This window comes from Schistocerca gregaria, chromosome 4 (assembly GCF_023897955.1).
Source record: "Schistocerca gregaria isolate iqSchGreg1 chromosome 4, iqSchGreg1.2, whole genome shotgun sequence".
NCBI classification, from domain to species: Eukaryota; Metazoa; Arthropoda; class Insecta; order Orthoptera; family Acrididae; genus Schistocerca; species Schistocerca gregaria.
Genome location: NC_064923.1, coordinates 251,114,455 through 251,140,682, shown reverse-complemented (window position 1 = coordinate 251,140,682; position 26,228 = coordinate 251,114,455). Strand labels below are relative to the sequence as shown.

At 40.9% G+C, this 26,228-nt stretch overlaps 1 protein-coding gene across 1 annotated transcript in view; it reads left to right on the top strand.

Annotated features, from left to right (window-relative positions):
- LOC126268060 (carboxypeptidase B-like) overlaps nucleotides 1-26,228 on the top strand; it is a 61,414-nt gene that overhangs the window by 20,769 nt on the left and 14,417 nt on the right. Inside the window, exons 3-6 of the mRNA XM_049973495.1 lie at nucleotides 1,923-2,019; nucleotides 11,550-11,855; nucleotides 16,299-16,386; nucleotides 21,339-21,484. Coding sequence (XP_049829452.1) covers nucleotides 1,923-2,019; nucleotides 11,550-11,855; nucleotides 16,299-16,386; nucleotides 21,339-21,484 — 637 coding nt within the window. The remainder of the gene's footprint in view (nucleotides 1-1,922; nucleotides 2,020-11,549; nucleotides 11,856-16,298; nucleotides 16,387-21,338; nucleotides 21,485-26,228) is intronic.

Sequence of the window (26,228 nt, the reverse complement as noted above, 5' to 3'; positions counted from 1 at the left end):
ACAGATGTGAAAATTACCGAACTATCAGTTTAATAAGTCACAGCTGCAAAATACTAACGCGAATTCTTTACAGACGAATGGAAAAACTAGTAGAAGCCGACCTCGGGGATGATCAGATTGGATTCCGTAGAAATGTTGGAACACGTGAGGCAATACTGACCCTACGACTTATCTTAGAAGCTAGATTAAGGAAGGGCAAACCTACGTTTCTAGCATTTGTAGACTTAGAGAAAGCTTTTGACAATGTTGACTGGAATACTGTCTTTCCAATTCTGAAGGTGGCAGGGGTAAAATACAGGGAGAGAAAGGCTATTTACAATTCGTACAGAAACCAGATGGCAGTTATAAGAGTCGAGGGACATGAAAGGGAAGCAGTGGTTGGGAAGGGAGTGAGACAGGGCTGTAGTCTATCCCCGATGTTATTCAATCTGTATATTCAGCAAGCAGTGAAGGAGACAAAAGAAAAATTCGGAATAGGTATTAAAGTCCATGGAGAAGAAATAAAAACTTTGAGGTTCGCTGATGACATCGTAATTCTGTCAGAGACAGCAAAGGACTTGGAAGAGCAGTTAAACGGAATGGATAGTGTCTTGAAAGGAGGATATAAGTGACCATCGACAAAAGCAAAACGAGGATAATGGAATGTAGTCGAATTAAGTCGGGTGATGCTGAGGGAATTAGATTAGGAAGTGAGACACTTAAAGTAGTAAAGCAGTTTTGCTATTTGGGGAGCAAAATAACTGATGATGATCGAAGTAGAGAGGATATAAAATGTAGAGTGGCAATGGCAAGGAAACCGTTCCTGAAGAAGAGAAGTTTGTTAACATCGAGTATAGATTTAAGTGTCAGGAAGTCATTTCTGAAAGTATTTGTACGGAGTGTAGCCATGTATGGAAGTGAATAATGGACGATAAATAGTTTGGACAAGAAGAGAATAGAAGCTTTCGAAATGTGGTGCTACAGAAGAATGTTGAAGATTAGATGGGTAGATCACATAACTAATGAGGAAATATTGAATCGGATTGGGGAGAAGAGAAGTTTGTGGCACAACTTGACCAGAAGAAGGGAGCGGTTGGTAGGACATGTTCTGAGGCATCAAGGGATCACCAATTTAGTATTGGAGGGCAGCGTGGAGGGTAAAAATCGTAGAGGGAAACCAAGAGATGACTACACTAAGCAGATTCAGAAGGATGTAGCTTCCAGTAGCTACTGGGAAATGAAGAAGCTTGCGCAGGATAGAGTAGCATGGAGAGCTGCATCAAACTAGTCTCAGGACTGAAGACCAAAACAACAACAACGTGGCAATGCCAACAATGTATAGATGTCCACGAGAAAATAAAAAGGGAAGTATTCAAAGGACGCCCAACATCATCAACGGATCTTCTGCATGCAGATGAAGATCCTTATCCCAAAATGATGAAAAATACCGCCGATTGTTTAGAGGGAAAAACAATGTTTTCATGTTCTCAAAAAGGACAGGAGAAAATTTCTAGTTGTGTATAGCTACGCAACACCACAAACTACAACTGTTTAGCAGTTATGAGTAATGTGTATTCTTTCTCAAAACGACAGTAATGCGAGTTCTATGCAGGTGTCAATTGACAATTTCTTACAGATCCCGCTATTTCAGACGTAAATGGGAATATTTGTAGAGTACGAACTATTTATAAAATGGGTTTTGTTATTTGATACGTTCTGGAATGTGATGTTAAATCACGTCAGGTTAAATATATAAATGTCAAAGTTTTGAAAAAAAGAAAAAGAAGGGCACAAACATGAATACTACTATTACTACTGCTACTACTACTAATACTACTAACTATTATTATTTTTTATTCTTATTTTCGTTGAGATAACGAAACATTCTGTTATAAATAGAGTAGTTTCTATGGTTTACAAATAATGTCATTGTCAATTTCCAGGATCTTTGAGAAGGAGCGAAATATGACGCTGGTGAAATCCATCCCTAAAACCCCCGAGAGTCGCATCTCATTCACCGAGTACCAGCGCTATGATGAAGTGAGTATCGCCCGAGCTGAAAATATTTTAGTTGGCTCCCTACGACAGCCGAAGAATGAAAGCTACTTGAATTTTTTTGGAACTCAGTACTTTACTATACTAACGTATGAATTGGAAACAGTTACCTAAAAAAATTGGAAAATCGCTAACATTTCTTTTGTAATTGTATGTTAACTATCCTGAACAATTTTCTTGGACCTGCTAAAGGAGCGGATATAAATTTTACCGGAACGATGCTATATCTCATTTTATACGGATTAGTTACAACGAAAGATTAGGAGATCTCACAGAGCGAGGCATTTAATTTGATAGTCTATAGTATGGAGGTGGTATGTGAAGCGTTCCAGCATAGTTACAATGCTTGCCAATCGTCTCTTCATCGTTAAAGCAAGGCACTGATACATGGTATAGATGTTTCCATGTCGTAAACGTTGCCACGTCATGATAAAGAGTGGAACAGTATTATATACAAGATGACACTGATAATGATTAAATATATGGAAACTGGTTATGCGAATTAATAAATTTAAACCTACTACTAGTTGCCTCATAACGCACAAATGCATCTTTTGTCTTTCGCTGAAGTGGACGTCACGTCGACCCACGTCAGAACTGCGGAAGGGGGGGGGGGGGGGGAGGCAGTGCATTGACCACCCATTAGAAGCACCATAAAAGTTTGCATGTGACCTTCGTCGAATGCGGTGGAAGACTATGCTTATTGTGGAGGACGAAACCATTTTCAGCAACTCCTATACGACACTATAATAGGCATCCTTCACTGCCATTCCACTCGCGTCAACATCAGCTTGTGATACGTACTAGTGAGGAAATAAAGATTTATTTTACAGTGTTTTGATACTACGAACGAGTGTTTCTTCTCATTCTTCTGGTTCGTGCCTCATAATGATATGACATTATTCCTTTCTCATATTGCTGCGTGAGGTGTTTGAGACGTCAATCGTTCTGTGCCGCACTTGGAAGATGGTTGAATTAATAGCTGACTTCCTCTTGAACGAGATGTCGAAAAGGTTACCACCTAAACTTAGCTGTCAGGGTCCCTCTCTTTCTCTCTCTCTCTCTCTCTCTCTCTCTCTCTCTCTCTCTCTCTCTCTCACACACACACACACACACACACACACACACACACACACATGCAATACGTCATTCGTTGTTAGTTGTAATGGACATGCCCGGTCGACCTTATCGTTGCTCGCTACTTGATGCTAATCCTGCCTCTATCGAAATCTAGCAAGTGAAGTAGCGCAGTGGTCAACAAACTGGACTGGAGGATGATGATTCAGATCCCCGGCTGGCCATTTTGATTTAGACTTCCGTGAATTCCCTAAATCGCTTAATGCAAATGCCGGGATAGTTCCTTTGAAGGGACACGGCTGACTTCCTTTCCAATCCTTCCTCGACCCGAGGGTGTGATCCATCAATAACGACTACAATGTTGACGGGACATTAAACAGCAATCTTCATTATTTCTATCGAACTCTGTGCAATCGAACGCAAGTCTCTCTCTGTTCTGTGAATTCGTGCCGTATTCCCTAGCAGTCTGACAACAGCAATCTGCAGGAGAGAAGCTCTTTACACACAACTAACTGAATACTTTTCGTATTTCTTCTTTGCATTGTATAACCGTGAGCTCAGCCCCCTCGCGGTTTACAGAAGAAGCATCTGTCTCGAAATTGAGGCGTGTGACAAACATGTTACAGTGAATTCTCTCTCACGTTTTAAACGGCGTTGTACCAACCGGACTAGAATAAAGTTAGATTAAGTGACATTTGTCCCTCATTTAAAGGATCAGACTGTTTATCGTGTCTAATATAACTCCTTATCCGACTTACTTAAAAATATCAGCGTTCGCTAAATATTCTCACGTAGATTCTGGCGAAGAACAGCAAAACTCAGTATTTGCGTTTACTTTCAAACTACAGATTTGCAGAGTACTCGGATGAAAGCGTAATAGTAATACTAATAATAATAATAATAATGAATTTCATCATAGCCATTTGACACACAGCTGGATAAAGCCTGCTTCGCAAATTTTTCATACATTTGTATACATATTCTTGATCCTGAAAGTTTCCTAACGTCATCTACAGAACAAGAGTTAAGTTGTGGCTTCGGACATTTTCTGTCTCTTAAAATTTCTGTAAGAAGTTCCCTAGTCCGTACAGTATCTTGGCTTAATGTTCCTCCAGCCCCATTTAATTTTCGTTATGGTTATAATGAAGGCTTCCACTCGAGTCTTTTCCCTGGTCCGTTTGTTTGTTCCCTTATTTCTCATAGAATTTCCCATCACGCACTTTCCATCTGTAGCTGAGCTACCTGCAGAATGTTTGAATGGTGCTCACGCCGGAAGTTACCATTCCTTTATCTCCTATACACAGACGACGAAAGGAACCACTCATTTGTACCAATATTCTTATGACACCAACGTCCTTGCAGTTCATCTACCCTGCACTCATCTCAACAATCCTTCAAACTTCATCAGCTGGTGTAACGAGTGATACCTTCCCATCACCCTTGCACAACTCCAAGCATTACTTCTAATAAACGAATATTTCTTCCCAGTCACATTTATCTAACAAATTAGAACCGTCTTATCCCCATAACTAAAACTTCAAAATTTCTTGGACTAACGCTAGATTGAAATCTATCACGGAACTCTCATCTACACACCATTCAAAACAAAACTCACAATAGACTAAAACTCTAGACGGCTGAACAAGGAGATTAAATTGCCACGACCAGCCTCCACACCTGTAAAACCATCCACTTCATCCTTACCTCTGCCGGTTAGCATAGACTGCTGTTCGCCCCAAAAGTTTATGACTCCCTCCAAATTTTGAGGCGTTATGCAGCCCGCCTGGTTTTCTCCTCTCCCACCCATCTGATGTACCATCTCTTAACATTCGTAAACCTCCTCAAGCACTTTCATCATCTTCGTCTGTCCTGCATCCCCATCGTTTCTGCAGTCTGCTGATAACCTTGAGAACCGTGGCCTACTGCCTCGACTCTATCAATACATCCAATTTTCCTTCATTTTCAAACTTTTCATGCTGTTTTTCAATTACAGTTGCCGTCTCCTTCCAGACCGTAAACTCATATCGTAGCTTGCCGTAACTGTAGTCCAAGCTGCAAGTGTCGAAAAGTCTTGTTGTGTAGACCTCTACAATTACTGTGTGCATTTCTCGTGGGCTGCACTCCATGAAACCCGAATTACTAGGCTATGTCGGTACACTTGGAAAGTGTCCGTTGCTTTTGAACTTAGTTGAAGACTGAATATGATTTTCATTTTATTGCAAATTTTGGTGTGTGACCACAGACAGGCAAGGAAATTTAAATAATGCTGTATATTAATCTTACTGATTGTTATTTACCAATGAAGTGTCACAGATACTTGTAATAAATTCGCATTATATAATGTTTTACAAAGAAATTTAAGCTTGAGACTTAACAATGGTCCAAAATTTCTATCTACAGGTTACACTACTAGTATGGTATTTAAATACTTGAAATTAAAATAGCTCTATTTAATACAAATTCCAGGTATACTGCAGTAAATAATGGACAATAAACATCGATAGAGAATAAATGGGATGCCATATTGATCTTGTCCCCAGATTCAGTTTAAAATTAAAGATTTTGTATTTGTAAAATATTAGGACGAAGCCTGGGTGGGTAGAATCATTAAAGTTTGAGTTGCATTGCGAGAAGTGGGACACTATGGATTTGATTCAATAATTAATTTCTATTTTAATAATACTTGAAATAAAGACTTGGAATAATAGTAATGTACCGTTCTCCTCATTAGCACTTGAGAAGCAAAAGAAGAAATTTGAATGTCATATAGACACAGTCCGGTCACATTAATGTGACCACCGCTCAAAATAACCACTCACAGACAGCAGGCGGCAACACTACAAGGTATAATAAAGCGTGCTGGGGGATGCAGAAAACAGAGAAAAGTCCATAATGCGGAGACGGAGAGCTTTATCTGACGTCGTAAAAGGCATCACCATTGGTTTTCGGGCTAAAGCTTGAAGCATTTCCGAAACGGCTAAGTTTGTAAACTGATCGCGTGCCACCGTGGTTAAAGTATACAGTGCATGGTAAAATGGGGCTACCCAAAATTGGAACCGAAACAACTTTGGTGCACCATATGCCGTAAATGAGAGAAATGAACGACAACTGCGGAGATGCGAATAGACGAATAGACGTGGAACTGTAGAGCAACTGACCGTCCAGGTCAACCAAGGGATTACCAACAGTGTCTCCTGAACGACCGTTTAAAGCGAACGTTTCTGCGTATGAGTCTCCTCAGCAGACACCTGTTTGTTGCAACCATACTGATTATTGTTCATCTGCGACGAAGGCTGGATTTTACACAACAGTACTGCAACTATATGTCCACTGTATGGCGACAGGTAGCGTTTCAGATGAAGCAGGTTTTAAGGTCAATCGAACAGTGCCCGCTGCCGTGTACGGCGTGAAACTTATGAAACCAAACACGCTACAACAATCGTCGGAAGGGTCTCGGGAATGTGGTTTGTGGCATTGCATGGGTTTTCTCGTTGTTCTGGAAGGTATAATCAATCAACACAAGTACGCATCTACCCCTTGTGACCCTGTCCACCCCTGCATGCATTTCGTTTTTCTTCAGCGCTATGGCATTTACCTGCAGGACAATATAACGTGTCACATAGCCCGTAGTGTACTTGCGTGGTTCGGAGAGCAACAGGATGAGTTTCCTGTACTCCTCTGGCAGCCAAAGTCCCCGTATTGAAACGCAATCGAGAATCTGTGACGTCTCTAGGGCTGTTCGAGCGGCAGATCCTCAACGGAGAAACCAAACGCAGCTGGCTACGGTAGTGGAGTCGGCATCGCTCCGCATCCCTGTCGATATCTTCCAGAACCTCACTGACTCTCTTCCTGCTGCTGCAAAAGCTTGTTATTCAAGCTATTACTGATGGTCGTATCAGCGTTATTGGACAGTGCATATGCTCTGCAGACAAAGTGAAAAAATACCCTGGAAAATGGATCATAGTTACGAGAAATTACGGCACCTGAAATCCACCCTTTCATCCTTTTGTAACCAACATACCTACTCGGAATAAAGGTTCCAACTCAACATTTCCTACCAAACGTCCCATACATCTTCTAACCCCTGCATCCCACTTGTCAGATACTTCCCATCTAGCCGTTCCATTTCCTTCCCCATATAAAATCTTCTCCAATACTTCCCACAACCAAATCCCTAACTAAAGCTACCAGGAGCCCCCACAATATCACCCATAATGAAGAGACATTCTACGCATTTGGGAGGACGACGGTTCAGATCAGCCTCCAGCTATCCACATCTGGCTTATCCATGATTTCCCTAAATCACTACACGTCAATTCCAGGACTATTTGCTTGAATGAGTACGACCGATCATTTTCCTCTCCTTGAAACAACCAGAACTAGTTCTCCATACATTATGACCTCACTGTCGATGGCACATTTTAATCTTCTTCACTTCCTTCACAATGAAGAGAACCTACATTACTTCACCATCATCCTCTCATAAAAATAATTTTGTCTTCATAATTTTTTATTCCCCCTCTCTCTCTTTCCTAGCATTAATCCCAATTTGCGGGGTCTGCGGGTTAATAGGAGGTGGCATGTTAATTTTAAGGGGTGACCAGGCCAGATGCCCTTCCTGTCGCCACCCCTTTCCCGTTGGGGAGGAAATAGTGTACTCCAACGGTCTGCAGCTATTTTAATCCACGGAATAGTTGATATTTGCTCAGATGTCTGCGAGCCATATAACTGAGGTGAAACGTGGGGACCAGCCCAGTATTCACGTAACGGGATGTGGAAAACCGCCTAATAACCACACTGGTCCTCGTCATCTATCCGCTTGACGGATTCGATCTGGGGCCAGCGCGCCTACCTCAGTCCAGGAAGCAGCGCGTTAGCACTCTCGGCTATCCTGGCAGGTCAATTTTTTTCTACTAATACTGTAAATTCCATAGAAAAATGGGGGGGGGGGGGTATAAACAGAGCGACCCCAGGAGGAGGAACGTAACTGTTAATTAATAATAATAAAAACTCAGTTTCTGACTGCTTTCAAATTTCAAATACATTGTAGTTCTCAAAACTTTGTTTAGTTTTTCCACTCATTTAGGCGATATTACAATTCTACTTATTTATTTTGCTGTCAGTCCTGTCGTTGTATTCCATTACACTAGATACAAAAACACGTTACCTGGTTCTTTGTCAAAATTATTAATTTTTATGTATTAACTGCATGTTAGTCTTATTACTAATGATGTATATAAGCATATTGTAGCGAACCCAAGCCTATTCCTCATAGGCAGATACTGTAACGCTTATGCCCAGTGGCTCTGCACAACTGCACGGACTGCCCTAGCACGCCTCCCTCCGCAATCCAAACTTACATTCAAGCATCAGGCTGACTAGTATTCCCTCTAATGCAATGCTCTTCGAGTTTATGGGGAATACCAAGTGGGCTGAGGCGCGAATGGGAATCTGAACAGAGGAGGGAGGCAGCTGTGCAGAGCCAGGGTAGTGTAGTGGTCAGCGCATCTGACTAATGAGCAGGGGGTTCGAATTCCAGCCTTGGTACAAATTTTCATTTGTCACTTCAGTCTCCATATACAGAGCATAGATGTTTGAGACTTGGAAGGGTCTGTGGAGCCATAAGGCTACGTTTGATAAAAGCAACTGTGTCTGGGTTTCAGACATTATCTTGCGTTTTGTCTGATGCTGAGTTGCTATTCCAATACAACTGGGGAGCCTCTGCGCTGCTGTTCGGGTTTAGAGGGAAAACCAAATGGGCTAAGCATAGTGGCATAATGTTTTGCACATCTACAGGAGACTAGGGCTCGAATCCTGGCCTTGTTACAAATTTCATTCGTCGCTTCAGTCCGCAAATCTACAGGGTGATTATAATTAAAGTTTAACTTTGAAACCGCTGTCGAAATAACACCACTGGTGACGATGACGTCAAATTGTAAAGGAATATTATCGGGTAAGGGGGAAAACGAATGGCAAAAGAAAATTAAATAGTTGCAAAATGTTGCTATTGATGGCTCTGTGAGCATCATAATTTAATAGTGGTTGACTACAAATGACAAATTCATCATACAACAATGCCTAAGGTGTAAGTTTGACGCTAAGCAAACCGTACTACTCAGTGTGGGTGTACAGGTGTGATAATGTTAGTTATGTAAGCCCATCCACCACGGTAAGGTCATATTAAATCGGATGGAGAAAATAGGTTTATAATTGACCTGAGGCCAAATTTCTTGTGACTGGCGCAAAACATGTTTAGTATGCTGTTCACCGTTTTCTGCGGCAAGTTAAAATTGAGAAACAGCATGTTCCACAACTGATAGAAGTGTTTCCGTGGTCACGTTCAGAATGTGTTACGTAGTGTGTGCCTTCAATGCAGCTACGTTTGCAACCGGAGCACTGAGCACAACATCTTTCAGATAGCCCCACAACCAGAAGGCACACGGATTAAGATCAGGTGATCGGGACGACCAGGATGTAGGGAAATGACGGCTGATAATTCTAGCATTTCCGAAACGTTGCTTCTGCAGTTGCTTAACTGAATTCGCAATGTGTGGAGATGCGCCGTCTTGCATAAAAATGATCCCATCCACACACCCACGCTGCTGGAGAAATGGAATGATGTGTTTGCGCAACAGACACTCATAGCGCTTACCAGTGACAGTGCAGGTAACAGGACCGAAGCACCTGTTTCTTCGAAAAAACATGGTCCTATGATAAGTGATGCAGTAAACCCCTCACTACACAGTGACCTTTCCAGGATGAAGTGGTACTGGTTGATTTGCTTGTGGATTCTCCGCTGCCCATATTCGACAATTCTGTGTATTGACATATCCTGACAGATGAAAGTGCCCACAAAATCTTCCACGGCCAATCATTGTCCACTTTCATGTGAGCAAGAAATTCTAAAGCAAAGGTCCCTCTTTCTTGGCGGTCAACAGGAAGCAACTCGTGCACATGGGTAATTTTGAATCGATAGCAAAGAGGGATGTCTCGTAGGATTTCAAGCACCGTGCTCACGGGTCTGTTCAATGTTCGGGCAGTTCTCCGTGCACTACTGGTTTGCACACCACCACTCGTCTCCTACTGCATTGCTGTGGCCACTGCTTCCACTGACGTTGAACCAATTCGTGTCCTCCCTCTACTAGGTTGCACATCAAAAGAACCCGTCTTTTCGAATTTCCGAATCATGTTCTCCAGACCTACAGCAGTCATCGAACCAAGGCCTTCAGTGTCCGGAACTACTCCAGAGCGAATTGTGCGCAGCCATCATTCTGGTAATACAGCTTTACAAGTGAAATCCTGCATTGAGATAGTGATGGCGAACGTCGCAGACGCGAAAGGACGAAAAGCCGTGTACCCGGCGTGTTTGTACCAACTTCAGTGGGTCTTGCGGATGACAGGTGTTTTTATTTATGAATTCTGTCACATACAGCGCCATCCATTGATCAATTTTCACATTATTTTTTCTTCTGTCATATGTTTATCCTTCTTTCCCGATAATATTCCGTTGCAGTTTCACGTCATTCTGACCAGTGGTGATATTTCTACAGCGTTTTGAAAGTTTAACTTTAATTATAATCACCCTGTATATCATAAATGTTTTGGAAAGGACGCTGGAACGATGTAGTTTCACTTCATTACCAACTATTTTCATGCTTAATCCCACACTTGATCAATTAAGTTTGTCCATTCTGCAAGAAACATATGTAATAAAAATTGTATATTGTTGATTCTTTGCAGTAATTAATTCTCCAGTAATCCACAATAACACGAATATCATATTTATAGCAAAACATGTACTGAAAAAAGTAAATGCACTATTTGCGTCGAAACTGCTAATGTTCCACATCCGACTTTGTCGCTCAAGTTCCTAAGTTGCTATGATCGTCTGAGAGGCTACTGAACAGGATCTAGGTTTAAGGAGACGTTTTTACCGTAAGCATTTACTGGGAAAAGTAGGGAAGGTAGTGGCCAAAGGCTCACCATCACACATTTTGTAGCAATGTTCTAGGTTAAATATTCAAAGTCATAGTGTGAGTACGTGGGCTGTTGATGCCGATCTGCCCACCCTACGGGAGGGACTTTCCCTGTCTGGGTACTTAGTACTGTTCAAAAGAAATAACCTTCTAGCAACTTTGGGCTAAACTGTGTGCTGGAATCATGTTTCAGCAACTTTGGGCTAAACTGTGTGCTGGAGTCATGTTTCACCGTCTTCTACCGTTCACTAAATAGTCGTCCACCATCTCACTGCACAAGTACTCATCATGCGGGGCTGTATGATACATATATACATTCTATAAGTCATAACAGGTCATTGGGAGGCAATGGTTCAAAACCTGTACTTTACTGTTGATCAACAACGCAGGGTTATCAGAATTTTCCTTATCTTCAAGCGACTGAGTATGCCCCCGTCTAACATTCTGCCTTGGGTTTCACAGATTCGGCAGTACCTGTCGCAGCTGGCAGCAAGCTATCCCAGTACAGTAACTGTGCAGACCATCGGACAGACGTACGAGGGTCGCCCTCTGGATATCATCCAGATATCCTCTGGAGGCGGCGGCTCCAGGCCGGTCATCCTGATCGACGCCGGCATCCATGCCAGGGAGTGGATCGCGCCAGCTGCCGCCCTCTACGTCATCAACCAGCTGGTCGAGAACGCAGCCGAGAGCGCGCTCACAGACAGCGTCGACTGGCACATCATCCCCGTGCTCAACCCCGATGGATACGAGTACACCTTCACAGATGTAATGACTGGTTGAATACCTCATAATCTATCGTAGGGCTGCTACTTATCCAGAAACTACATTCCAACGAAACCTCTCCAGATGGCTCTGATTAATAATTTATTTCTTGATTTATTTATCCCGTCAACGTTATGGCCATGGGAATACCTATTTTATGTAATTGGGACATCCAACATATACCCATCAAATAAAAAAAAGTACAGGCGCTGAGAACCACAAGCACCTAAAGCACATCGTCATCGATTTTGATACTGTAGCATGAATGCATGCTCCTTTCATCTGTTGATCTTACGGTGAGCCAGTTTTATATACATCTGTAGGCCCAAAACGTATATATGAATATTTAAGAAAACCGTTCTCACCGATTTTTCCGATATTCATTTCCATACGGGTCAAAAAGCACAAAACATAAAATCATTGCTCTCCACTACTTAGTATTATCTAGGGTCGCTCACATAATTTATTGTCTATATAATTTTTGCTGTAGCAGTACTCCGTAATTGGAGGTAAACTATGTGATCAAAAGTATCAAGAAGCACACAAAAACATACGTTTTTCATATTATGTGCATTGTGCTGCCACCTACTGCCAGGTACTCCATATTAGCGACCTCAGTAGTCATTAGACATAGAGAGGAGAATCGGGCGTTGCACGGAACTCACGAACTTCGAACGTGGCCGGCCAGAGTGGCCGAGCAGTTCTAGGCGCTACAGTCTGGAACCGAACGACCGCTACGGTCGCAGGTTCGAATCCTGCCTCGGGCAAGGATGTGTGTGATGTCCTTAGGTTTGTTACGTGAAGGGACACGTACACCAGAAAAGCGTACAGGCCGACCTCATCTGTTGACTGACAGAGACCGCCGACAGTTGAAGAGGGTCGTAATGTGTAATAGACAGACATCAATCAAGACTATAATAAAGGAAATCGAAAATGCCTAAGGATGCACTGCATGTACTATGACAGTTAGTCAGAAGGTGAGAAAACTTGGATTTCATGTTCGAGTGGATGCTCATAAGCCACACATCACGCCGGTAAACGCCATACGACGCCTCGCTTGGTGTAAGGAGCGTAAACTTTGGACGATTGAAAGTGTGAACATGTTATGTGGAGTGATGAAGAAGCACGGTACACAATTTGGCGACCCGATGGCACGGTGTGAGTATGGCGAACGTGCGGTGAACGTCATCTGCCAACGTGTGTAGTGCCAACAGTAAAATTCGGAGGCTGTGGTATTATGGTATGGTCGTGTTTTTCATGGAGGGGGCTTGCACCCCTTGATGTTTTGCGTGGCCGTAGCACAGCACAGGCCTACATTGATGTTTTAAGCACTATCTTGTTTCCCACTGTTGAAGAGCAATTCGGGGATGGCGACTGCATCTTTCAACACGATCGAGCTTCAGTTCATAATACACGGCGTGTGGCAGAGTGGTTGCGCTTCAATAACTTCCCTGTAATGGACTGGCCTGCGCAGAGTCCTGACCTGAATGCTACAGAACACCTTTGGGAAGTTTTGGATCGCCAACTTTGTGCCAGGTTTCACCGACCGACATCGAAACCTCTCCTCAGTGCAGCACTCCGTGAAGAATGGGCTGCCATTTCCCAATAAACCTTCCAGCGGCTGATTGAACGTATGCCTGCGAGAGTGGAAGCTGTGATCAAGGATAAGGGTGAGCCAACACCATATCGAATTCCAGCATTACCGATGGTGGGCCTCACGAACTTGTAAGTTATTTTCAGCCAGGTGTCCGGATACTTTTGATCACATATTGTATATTAGCAGTTTTTTCTGAAACCGCGCTATAGAATATCCTTAATGAAAATAGTAGTAATAGGAACCTTGATGTGTTGGAGTAGGCCATCATTTTGAATGCTGTGCACTTAGTATCCATTCTTTAGGTTTTGATTCCAGTTTCACATTCAATACATTGATTACAGCTGTCGTGCCGTCGCTTATCATTATGCCGCAGTAAAACCTATAAGATTGCTGGTTTGTCCACAAAACTGATTTCCAACAACATCTATTTTTCTCAAAACAGGATGTATGTGCTTTGGGTTCTTATGGTTCTCAGCGCCTCAATTTCTTTTCTTTTTTTTTTAAGTGCGTGAAATCATATTGGAATTTTAAGCTCTTTTCCAGTGTTTACAGAAATATAACAACAAATTAAAGACTAACCACCTTTTTGCAAGTACACACTTTTTGTTTTGCTTTAATAGCCAACCATGTTTTAGCACAGTTATGGCATCCTCAATGGGCTTCTTCTTTTATTGTTCTTGAAATATATACATATAGATATTGTATAGTCCAATAAATATCTTACATCAGATTTTGTTGTTGTAGAAAGCGCATATGCAGGGTGTTTCAGCACAACGTTTACAGAGATTCAGGAGATAGAAAGTGCACCTAAACGACGGAAAATTAAATAGCAAAGCATGGTCGGAAACAGGTGCAAGAGTAACTACACAAAACACATGAAAGGGAGACACGAACACCACGAGAAAATATGTGTATTCTGCTTAGTACAGCATAATCCAAGAAATAAGAACAAACCAGACCAACTATTATCATCAAAGAAGGTATTCGGAATTACGTCAGACCGTGATGCAGGCTTCACATATCCAGCGCATGGAAGACCTGATATTCTGGACAGTAGCTGATGTGTCCCGAAGTTACACAGCAACTAGAGTGATGCGTTCATCTTCTTTGTTTTCATTTCTCGCTATCTGCTGCTTTAAGCGTAATAAACATGTTTTCCCACTCTGTTATTGTCCTTTCTTTCTTGTGTTTTGTGTCGTGACGACGGCTGTAGGAAAGTGTCTTCGGCCACACATTGCTGTGTGACTTTCCACCGTCTGCGTGTACTCTCTCTCCCCTAAAAGTTTGTAACCGTTGTGCTGAAACAGCCTGTTTACTTTACCTTTTGGTTAGATTGTGTCTGCACTATGGCTGTCAACTTAAATCAGTCACAGGTCTAAATTAATACACCTTATCATCGACAAACATAGGGATATCAGGGCATCGTCTGAATTGAATTTTCTCTTAAAATCCCATCTTTAGAGATATATAGTCTGGCAAAATTAAGGCATATACCCCATTTTTACCATTATCGTTGCTGTAGTTCAGATTTCTCGAGCTGGGGCTGGTTTTTATTCGTCTGCGATACGTGTTTTTGTATGTGTATTTAGAATGGCAAGTGGACACCTGTGAGACTTTGGCATGGAGAACTGCTTGGTGTGGTTTGTTATTTATAGATTAATCTTTAGCTAATAAACCACACCAATTCGTGAGCATGATCATCACAGAGATCAGTACATTCAAACGCTGATGCACAATACGAGTCACTAGCAAACTTCTTACTAAGTTGGAAAGATTTGTACATTTCCCGTAGGATATCAGTCATCATTTGTTACTTATTACAATTAGTTTACTGCAAGTATAGTAATAGTAAAGAAGCTTTAATGACTCTTAGACTGCTCGTAGTATTTATTACGTCAAGAAAAGGTTTCTAATAATTATATTTAATTTGGAAAACTAGTAGTTTTATGCCTAAATGTCGAGAAGTCCCCTATGTTTAAGACTAATAAGTTACATACGCTCTGACGACGAGTTCTGTTCCATTTTCCAAAGTTTCTATTTCTCTCTTTTCCTTCCGTCTCTTCAATCGCACCCATGGGCAGCACATGTCTACTTCAATTACACTTGCCAAACAAAAGTATCTGTTACACCACTCTTCACAAATAACTGTTTTTGTCCTTTAGTTGTTGCTGTTTTTACTATTCCTATCATAACTACTTCTAAGTATTATAGTCCATACAAAATGCAATAATCACTAGCGAGGAATCACTCTCTTACTTGCTTGATTTAATTGAGTTCACAGGAAATTCCAATTTTATATAGCGATTTTAGTGTAAATTTATTGTACTGTGTTAGTCTGTTCAATAAAACGATATCCAACGTCGGACTTTTGGGCGCAGAACTAGATATGTCCACCAATCGCGGCAATTGACAGATATCTCCTCGGCTACTTCGCGTCATGTGCCATTAAAATGCACGTGTCATGCTTGCGATTTATTGAATGTTCTGTAACACGTACATTGCACGCATCCTTTATGGTTTTCAGGTTTCGAAACAGCAATGTATGTACTCTGACACTGATTGTATTGTGTGTACTGCAGCTAATATCACGAGTTTTTAATCAAAACTTACGCGCAGCACATGCAAAATGTTATGTAAATTTACTTTTATAAACATCTGTAAATTGAAACTGTTGGGTAAGACAATCATGAGGTATTTGTCGTTATCGTCTACGATCAACGTATTATGTAAAGAAAACCTAAATCACAAAATCATTGTTCATCAAGTATTAAACTTGTCTGTCAGGCAGTGCAGTTTGCCTCCTTTCCCACCTATGTACCATTGCTGATATGTACTTTTGGATTTCACAGGCGCGCATGTGGAGAAAGACACGATCAAGAGAATCCAATGTGTGCGTGGGGGTGGACGGCAACAGGAACTTTGATTTCCACTGGAATGGTGAGCAAGCAGTTAGAAACTGCATATGAATTGTTGGCTTCATTGTCTTAGATTCATACATGTTGTTCATTGATTATAAAGAAAACAGAATTTGATAACCTTCATTGTGAAATCCTGCAACGTTTCGTTTCTTGTTCGTTGAATGCGGTAAAGTTTATGGGCCAGTCAGACCTCTCATATTGCGAAAACAAGATGTTTAAGCGATACACCGGATTACAGACACTTCCGAAACACATAGTTTTTAGTACGGGTTGTTCTGCTAAAATGTCGGGAAATGTGACGTGTTACCATTTCACATTGTTCTGCTTTCAGACTCGTAGCCTGCTGTAATTGTTCAAAAGAAAATGAAACTGGCAAGGACTCAGCATACGACACACTTAGAAGAAGGAAACTTGCTAATAGCGCACTTCGTCTTGCAATTGCCATCGGAAAGGAAGGAAAAAAATCTAGATAAGTGGGATTAGGATTCGCGCACCTGGAGCTCTCTACAAACTTAGTTATGTACGTAGATAGTTCATCCATCCTGAGACGACTTTTGCTGTTATCGATATCGATACTGACAAGATATCGGTCATCGGACTTCCAAGACTTTCGAGAATGACTAAAAAACAGCTATTTCGTGTGATATAATTTGAGATCAACAGTTTTCTGACTTTCTCCTTCCCTTATACTATGAAACCTCGAATCCTGCCAAATTTCATGGTTCTAGTTCAATGAAGAATACCAAACAGTTTTTGATGAGTAGGTTTATGAGTATCAAAATATGTGACATAAACAGCCTTACCTTGTGACTCTTTTGACTTAGAACCATACAATTTAAAACGCCGTCAAGGGACTATAGACCTTAGTATGCGACAAATTTTAACTTGATGCGTCAACCCGTCCCTGAGAAAAGGCATCTTAATCGACGGACAGACAGACAGGCGAATTAAAAAATGTTAATGTTTTTTCGTGTTACATGATTCCAACTTAACAAACTTCCCATTTTTTCTTTTACTGTCTTTTACTGGTACTGTGAAACCTTTTATTTTCACAAGTCCGTCTTAATCACATACATTTCTTTAAACTTTATTACTGGTTTCGGCTTATCGCCATCTTCAGATCGTTAAAATATTCTGATGTAAGTCATCGTCAAGTTAAACATGTGACATACGACATTTTAACGATCTGAAGATGGCCATAAGCCGAAACCGGTCATGAAGTGTAAAGGAATGTATGTGATTCAGAAGGACTTGTGAGAATGAAAGTGCTAAAATTAAAATGATCGCGGACTCATATACAGACTTCATGTCATCAATTAATAACTGTGAAACCTTGCTTCTTCACAAATTTTATCAATCTTGGAGAACGGAAAGTATCCTGTAGCTTTCGATGAATGAGTTTGCGAGTACGAAAATATGTGCCATGAATGGCCATATCTTTTAATAGAATTAATTCAGAAGCTTAAGTTTCTTTACACTTTCACTCAATCAGGGGACCAAAAACTTTACTATGGCACATAAATTTGAACTTTATACGTCTACCTGTCGCTTAGGAAAAGGGGACAGACATACAGTCACATAACAAATGATAAAAAATTGTTTCGTTTGTAGAATAACAAAATTAAAGTTTTCCGATTTTTTTCTTTTAGTTGTACTGTGAAAAGTTGCTTGTTAGCAAATTTCATATTTCTAGATCAACGGGAAGTACCCTACATATTTTGAAATGTGTTTGCGAGTATCAAAATTCGTGGCATAAACGGCCGTATCTTTCGACTGCAGTTATTTAAAACTTCAATTTTACAATGCCAGTGGACCATCGACCTTAGTATGACATAAATTTCAGCTTGATACGCCTACCTGTTCCTGAGAAGATGGGTTTTAAACAGTAGTACAAACAGATAGAGAGATGGACAACAGAGTGATCCTATAAGGGTTCCGTTACCACCGACTGACGTTCGGGACACTAGAAATGAAACGTAACAGTCTCATACCATTACTGGCAAGACACCCCCATCTGGGTATATCGGATGCTGGGTGCATGTCTTCCTACTTGGCGCCACTTTGGAGACATGTGCGTAGATGAAAGTGAGATGGAATGATGAGAATAACACTAACATCCACACACTGACCGAAGAAAAATCTGAGACCCGGCCGAAAATCGAACTGGCTCATCGGGCTTGGAACCTTAAATAAATAAATGAAAATATAGCGTCCATCCTTTCCTACTGCACTTAGAATGCGAGCTGCGTACATAAGGAACGGAAACACTTATCAGCTGAACGTAACGGCACATGTTTCGCTCCTTTATTTCCTGCCCCATGAACTACAATCATTGTTTGGGTGGGCTAGCTTGCGTGCCCCAACTGAAGGGATAGTCATACTAGGGAGAGGTATCTGTTCAGAGGCCAGACAAATGTGTGGTTCATGAAGAAGAGCAGCGGGGTCTACTGTCTGGATGATTGACTCATCCGACATCGTAACATCAGCCAACACGGCTTTCCTGTGCTGTCACTGTGAACGGTTGAAAGCAATGGGAAACTAGAGCTTACTATTCGCGAGTACATGCAGCTCTAGTGTGTGGTTGAATGATGATGGCATCTTCTTGGGTAAAATATTCCCGGGTGAAAATAGTTCCTCATTCGGATCTCCGTGCGGGAAATGCTCAGAAGAATGTCGTCATGAGGAAAGACAAAACTAGTATTGTACGGATCGGAGGTGAAATGTTACATCCCTTAATCGGGTAGGTAGGTTACAAAATATAACGAGAGAAAGGGAAATGTTGAAGTTATTTGTAGTGGAGATGAACAGGACTTCTGGTCAGGTAAGTAAAGCGGTATAAAAAATAAAATAGTGGAAATAAAGGAGTAGGTCTAGTAATGAATAAGAAAATAGGAATGCGAGTAAGTTACTACTTGCACAATAGTGAACGCATCACCGCCGAGACAGACACAAAACCAAGGTCCACCACCTTAGTGCAAGTTTATATAGAAACTACGTGACGAAGAGACTGGGACATCTGTGATGAGATTAAACAAATTATTCAGTTAGTTAAGGGACAGGAAAATTTAATTGTGCTTGGGAATTACTTGGTAGAAATAGAAGGAAAAGGATAAACAATAGTAAAATATGGGTTGTGAGAAAGGAATAAAATAAGAAGCCATCAGGTGAAATTTAGTACGGAGCATAATTTAATTTTCACTAACACATGGAATAAGAATCATGAAAGAAGCTTGTACACGTAGAAGAAAACTGGAGACACAGGAAAGCTTCAGATTGATTACATAATGTTTAGACTGAAATTTCGGAACAAGACATTTCATGGGACGGTATGGATTATGAACATAATTTATCCGTTATGAATTGTGGATTAAATCGGCAGATCTAGAAAAAGGTGGGAGCTCTGGTAAGTTGAAAGAACCAGAGGATGTTGAGCGTTTCAAAGGGAATATTAGACAAAGATTGACTGACTAGGGGGAAGGTAATACAGTAGAACACGAATGGGTAGCTTTCAGAGATGAAGTAGTGAAGAAAGAAGGATCAAGAGGCACAAAGATAAGGCATAATAGAAATATTTGTACATCTGAGGAGATATTGAGTTTAATTAACGAAAGGAGAAAACTTAAAAAAATTGGCAAGTGAAGTGAGCGAAAGGGAATACAGATGTCTAAAAAGACGAGAATGACATCGAGTGCCAAATGGCTAAGCATGAATGCCTGGATTAGAAATGCAAGTATAGAGAAGCATGTATAACTGGGGGAAAGATAAATACTGCTTACAGAAAAATTGAAGACATCCTTGGAGAAAAGGGAATCAGCTGTATCAATATCAAGGGCCTAGATGGGAAACTAGTACTGAGCCAAGAAGGGAAAGCAGAAAGGTTGAAGGAGTATATAAAAGATCTATACAAGGGAAATGTACTTGAATGCAATGTTATAGAAAGAGAGGAGAACGTAGATGAATATGAGATAGGAGATGTGATACAACGAGAAGAATTTGACAAGGCACTGAAATATTAATTCGAAACAAGACGCCTGGAGTAGACGACATTCCCTCACATCTTCCAATAGCCTTAGGAGAGCCAGCCACAATTAATTATTCCATCTAGTACGGGAAATGAGACGACGGAAAGACCCCCAGACATCAACAAGACAGTAATTATTTTAGTTCCAAAGAGGGTAGGTGCTGACGGGTATGAATAATACCTAACTTTCAGTTGTTGCAAAATACTGATACGTATTAGTTATAGCAGAACGGAAACCTGGTAGAAGACGATTAATTCCGGAGAAATGTTGGAATATCTGAGACAATGCTGACCCTACGACTTACCTTAAAAGGTAGGTTACAGAAAGGCAAATGACGATCTTCATTGGAATATCCTCTTTGAGATTCTGAAGGCAATAGGGATGAAATACAGGGAATAAAAGTTATATACAGCGTGTAAAGAAACCACATGCACTTATAGGAGTCTAAGGGCATGAAAGGGAAGCAGTAGCTAAAAAGGGAGTGAGATAGGAATGAACCCTATCCCCGATTCTGTAGCTGAACGGAATGGACAGCGTCTTGGAGGAAGGATATAAGATGAACATTACCAAATGCAAAACAAAGGCAACAAAATACAGTCGACTTAAGTCAGTAGGGAGTTAGATTAGACAGACGGCATTAAATGTATATTTGCTATTTTGAGCTGCAAAATAACTGATGATGGACGAAGTAGAGAGAAGCCAAATTGATGAACAAGGACTATCGAGAACTGTGGAGGGAGAATGTAAAATATTTCATGAAATTAGCGGTTACACAGCAAATACGAACATTTCTTTCGCCTTCAGAATCTCAGCGGGACGCCTAATGATCGACCAATAAAGTACTCGTATATTGACTCTCGTCAACCGGTAGAAACACAGCTGCAGCTGTTCCTACTTATCGACATATTAATCTGGATCTCTGACCAGTCCTTGCATTCCTTTCTTTCAGAGATTGGCGCCAGCAACTTCCCCTGCTCTGAAATTTATGCCGGTTCTGAGGCGTTCTCGGAGTCTGAGACGCAAGCCCTCAGAGACTACATCCTGGCCAACGCCAACCGCATCAAACTTTACCTCACATTCCACAGCTACGGACCCGTAAGTAACAGATACAGCATTGTCTAATTAACTCATAAAAGCTTAAATGATATTGTTGTGCATTAGTTGCCAACTAAGTGCATTTGACCACTCATTCCTATAGATAGTTGCACATTAACATATTATCCAGGAAAATGGGCGTTACTACGAAATAAACTTAAAATATTAAATTACTTTAATATCGCTGTATTGTTAAATGGCGAGAAATACTATCACTTATCTTGGTTATTGTTGGACAGGCTGACGTTGTCATGCCTCGGTACTGCTTTAGATGTAGTGGCTGTTTTCTACTTCTTATTTATTTTTTATTGCTGCGAAAACTAATATGGCGTGCCATAAGGTTGAAATTTAAATAATGATTCAATTCTAACAGATTGCACGTAGCAATGCTCAGCTTTTATTCTCTTGTTGTTACGCCACAGTTTATCACAGTTTACAGCGTTACCACCACTAAGGCGATACAGATCACCTCACAAGTGTTGTTAACACACTAACAGTAGGGTGCACGCCATCTCAGCTGCCTTGGTTTGAATAAACCCTGCACTTAAACAAATATCCGGTACACCAATACCCTCTATGTTATTTTACTTCACAAATTTCCTTTTTATTTCTAGTGATTTATGTAGTCTAATAAGGTGTTTGCAGTATAACAAATGGTTTCCCGGTTGCGCTACGCTAAGCGATAAGCCTCAGCTGTTAAGAATTTACAAACAGCGTTCAATTTTGTAAAACGACGTTTCACTTATGCTGATATAACTTTAACTAATAATTTGATTTCAATATTAGTAAAATACAAAAAGGGTCAATTTCATAAAATAAATCATGTTAATTTATTAGAGTTTGCTGACAAAACCATAAATAAACATGTTCCCCAAAAAATTGCACTAGGAGTAATAGACATGTTTTCCTATTCAGGAAAATAACTGACGATGGCCGAAGTATAAAGTGAATCAAATGTATGCAGGCAAAGGCAAAAAAACTACACCAAAAAAAAATTGGAAAGGTGCGAGTCGGACTCACGCTCTGGGGAATCAGGACAAAATTAATTATGTGTATAGACAGTTCATCGAGAATCTCGACTATATTTGCCCGTTATCAATATAGATACTAGTAAGATATCAGTCCTGATAATCCCAACACTTTCGAGAATGTTTTAACTTTAAGTTACTTCGGATAACAAATAACAAAATGGCTATTTTTTCTTATAGTGTCATTACAAATTAACACTTTTTGGATTTTTTCCTTACGTGAAACTTTGCTTCTTGCCAAATTTCATAAGTCTAGGTCAACGGGAAGTGAACTATGTGTCTCTATGGGTGAGTTTGCGAGTATCAAAATATGTTACGCAGATGGCAGTATCTTTTGATTCCATTGACTTAGAAGTTTACAGTTATTACTCCGAGAAGGGACTGTAGACCTCAGTATGTGACATAAATTTCAACGTGTTAAATCCTCCCATTCCTGAGAAAAAGGGTTTTAGCAGTAGGGCAGACAGGCTGGCAGAGAGGCGAAAGTGTGTTCCATTTTTTTAGGGACGGAATCCTAAAACAGTTATATGTTAATGTCTGGTGTAAATAAAGACCACGAAGAAAAGATAAAAGACAATAGGGCCCTTACAGAGGCATGTAAAACGCCATTTTCCCCTCGCTACATTTGCGAGTGGAATAAGATAAGAAATCACTAGTTGCGGTACAAGATACCCTCTGCCAACCATCATACGGTGCCATTCAGAGTATGGATGTCGCTGTAGATGTAGAAATATCAATGTTAACGTGTATTTTCTGAATTTGTTTGTCTGGAGTGTAGCCTTATACAGAAATGCAATGTGTATGATAAACAGTTCAGACAAGAGGAGAGTGGAATAAAAAGAAACTATCTAGTCCCAGAGACCTTTTAAAGCTACGAACACCTCTGATGTATACAGGGTGAATCACCTAAAACTTTATCACGGAATGGATTGGTAGACAGGGGCTCTTATTGTTACCCAATCAATAAATTGTAATAATACTTAAAAATGTGTATTATTTGTGTTAACATACACTTTTTAAGTGGAACAATGCCTACATGTTTGTAGTCGAACAATACTTATTGACATTAACATACAAATTTGGATTAATTAGAACGTCAGAGGTGTTTATTGCAGGATTTCAGTGCGATTCGTTTACGAGAAATCATATTTTGGAAAGTTCCCATACCAACTCTTGTACAATAGCTGCAGTAGCAGACGCTAAAGAACAGTACAAGTGTATACACTAATTATGAGAATTCTGACTAGTAAAGAGAAAAGTGACCATCACAGGTTGTGTTCAAAATGACCGTAGGCACCGGTCTGGTATGGAACCAGTGCTGCACACGTGCTAGTATTTCAGCGGAGATGTCGAGCAGGGTGCAGCAATACGTCGTTGCATAGCCTTGGGTGTGGGTCTTTCGACTTTCCTCAGAAAAGTCTGCATTCGTCAAATCTGGAGATCGGGCTGGCCAAGGTACAGGTCCTCTGCTTCCAGTCCAACGACATGGAAACAATTCGTGAAGACAATCTGCACTAATTCGTGGGCCATGCACTGGACGGAGATCATGTAGGTACCTCGCGTTCCTCCTAGTCTGCAGTATAACGCCTTCTAACATACGTGGAAAATGGTCTGCTGAAAGGCTGCAGTACTTCGATACTTCTGCGCGTTAAGTGTTCTATCTATGAAACACAGGCCTATAAGCTGATCCTTCACTATTCACACCACTCGTTTACTCTCCATGGACGCTGAAGTTCCGTCAACGGGGATTGTCCACAGACCAACAGCGCATGTTTTACCAGGCTATAATTGGTAAATGTGGCATACATTTGGAGTATTCTGTCTTAATGTCCATGTAGGGAAGTTAACACGATTCTCAATGGGGAGAGACATGATAGGAATGGAATCTATGCCGATGGAGAAAGCGTAGGACACTTGCTTGACTCATGCCACTTGCTCGTGTGATTTAGCGGAAGCTAACGTGCGGATCAACTGCGACAGAATAAGAAAACTAATTTCATCTTTTCTGTAGTCACTTGCTTCCTTCTGTTACGTTGCCTATGTGTTGCATTGCCGTTTTCACGTAACTGGTTGAAGAAGATGATAAATAATTGCCGATATGGTTGGCGTATGCTGGTATATCTCGTCGCCTACATCGGACAAGAAATAACTCCATTTTCCAACACTCTCCGTACACCATGATCATGTCGGCCGTTTCTGCACAGGTAAATCCCATCGTCCACTCACGAACTGTTGCTTGGATTGTCACACGCTAACGACTAGAAAGCCGCAGTGCACTCAAAGAACACACAAGCACATTGTAAGCAAATATAACAACATTGTACCCAGCAACTACGCAGGCTGAATGGTACAAACAAGCGCCAGTGTGGAAACTTTTCAAAATACGATATCTCGTAAACAGAATCCTGCAACAAGCACCACTGACATTCTAATTTACTCTAAATTTCATTTTTTAAAGCTAATAAGCATTGTTCCATTTAAAAGAGTACGTCTATACAAAAAAATACACTTTCTAAGTATTATTACTATACCTTTATTGGCCAACAATGCGAGCCCCTGACTACCAATTCAATCTATAAAAACTGCACATCTATTGCATTTTCCATTTCCGCAAAGTTTGCGGTGCAAGTTTTAGGTGATTCATCCTATGTATGCAGATTGAGGTGATGAATGAAAATTTGCAACAAGGTCGAGATTCAAACCTGGGTCTCCTGCTCAAATTGTCATTCATACCAGTCGGTATACCCTCTAAACTCAAATAACGTTGTAGAGACTCGCCAACTGTATCGGAATAGCACGGGGATGAAATACCGGCCTTAGTATAAACTTACATTCGTCACTGCAGCCTGCATATGTACATTAGAGATGTTTGAGGCTTGGAAAGGTCTCAGGAACCACAGTTTCATTTAATTAAGCCACCTACGCCTGGGTTTCAGGTATGATCCTCCATTTTATTCGATGCTCCAGTGGCATCCCAGTACAGCTGACGAGCCTGTGCAATGCCGTTTGAATTTAGTGGGAATACCAATGAAGCGTTAATGGGAATTTGGATTGAGGAGAGAGAGGTGCTAAGGCAATCCGTGCAGTCATGCAAAGACACTGAGCCAGGGTGGCGTAGTGATTGGAGCATCTTCCTAGTAAAATGGACATCCGGGTTCGAGTGCCGGCGTTGGTACAAAGTTTCATTCATCGTTTCAATCAGCATATATAGGGGATAGAATTGTTTGAAATGCGGTATGACAACAATGCTGAAGGTAAGGTGGGTGGATCGGATAGATAATGAAGAGATACCGAGTCGAATTCGAGAGAAAAGAAACTGATGGTACAACTTAACTGAAAGAAGGCATGGACTGATTGGTCACATGCTGAAGTACCAAGGAGTCGTCATTTTGGTAGTGAAAGAAAGCGTGGGGAGGGGGAGGGGAGATAAGAACTATAGACGGAGACGGTTTGGCTACAGCAAGCAGGTTCAAATTTATGTAGATTGTAGTATTTATGTTTGGCTACAGCAAGCAGGTTCAAATTTATGTAGATTGTAGTATTTATGTACAGATGCTTCTTGCACAGTATAAGCTATCATGGAGTGCTGCATCAAAGCGGTCTGCAGACTGAAGACCACAATAAGAACGAATGATCGTAGACTAAAAGTGTGCAATATAAGTAATAACATTTTTTTGCATTTGGGCAGGAGTCATACAACAACCGTCGTTTTGTAA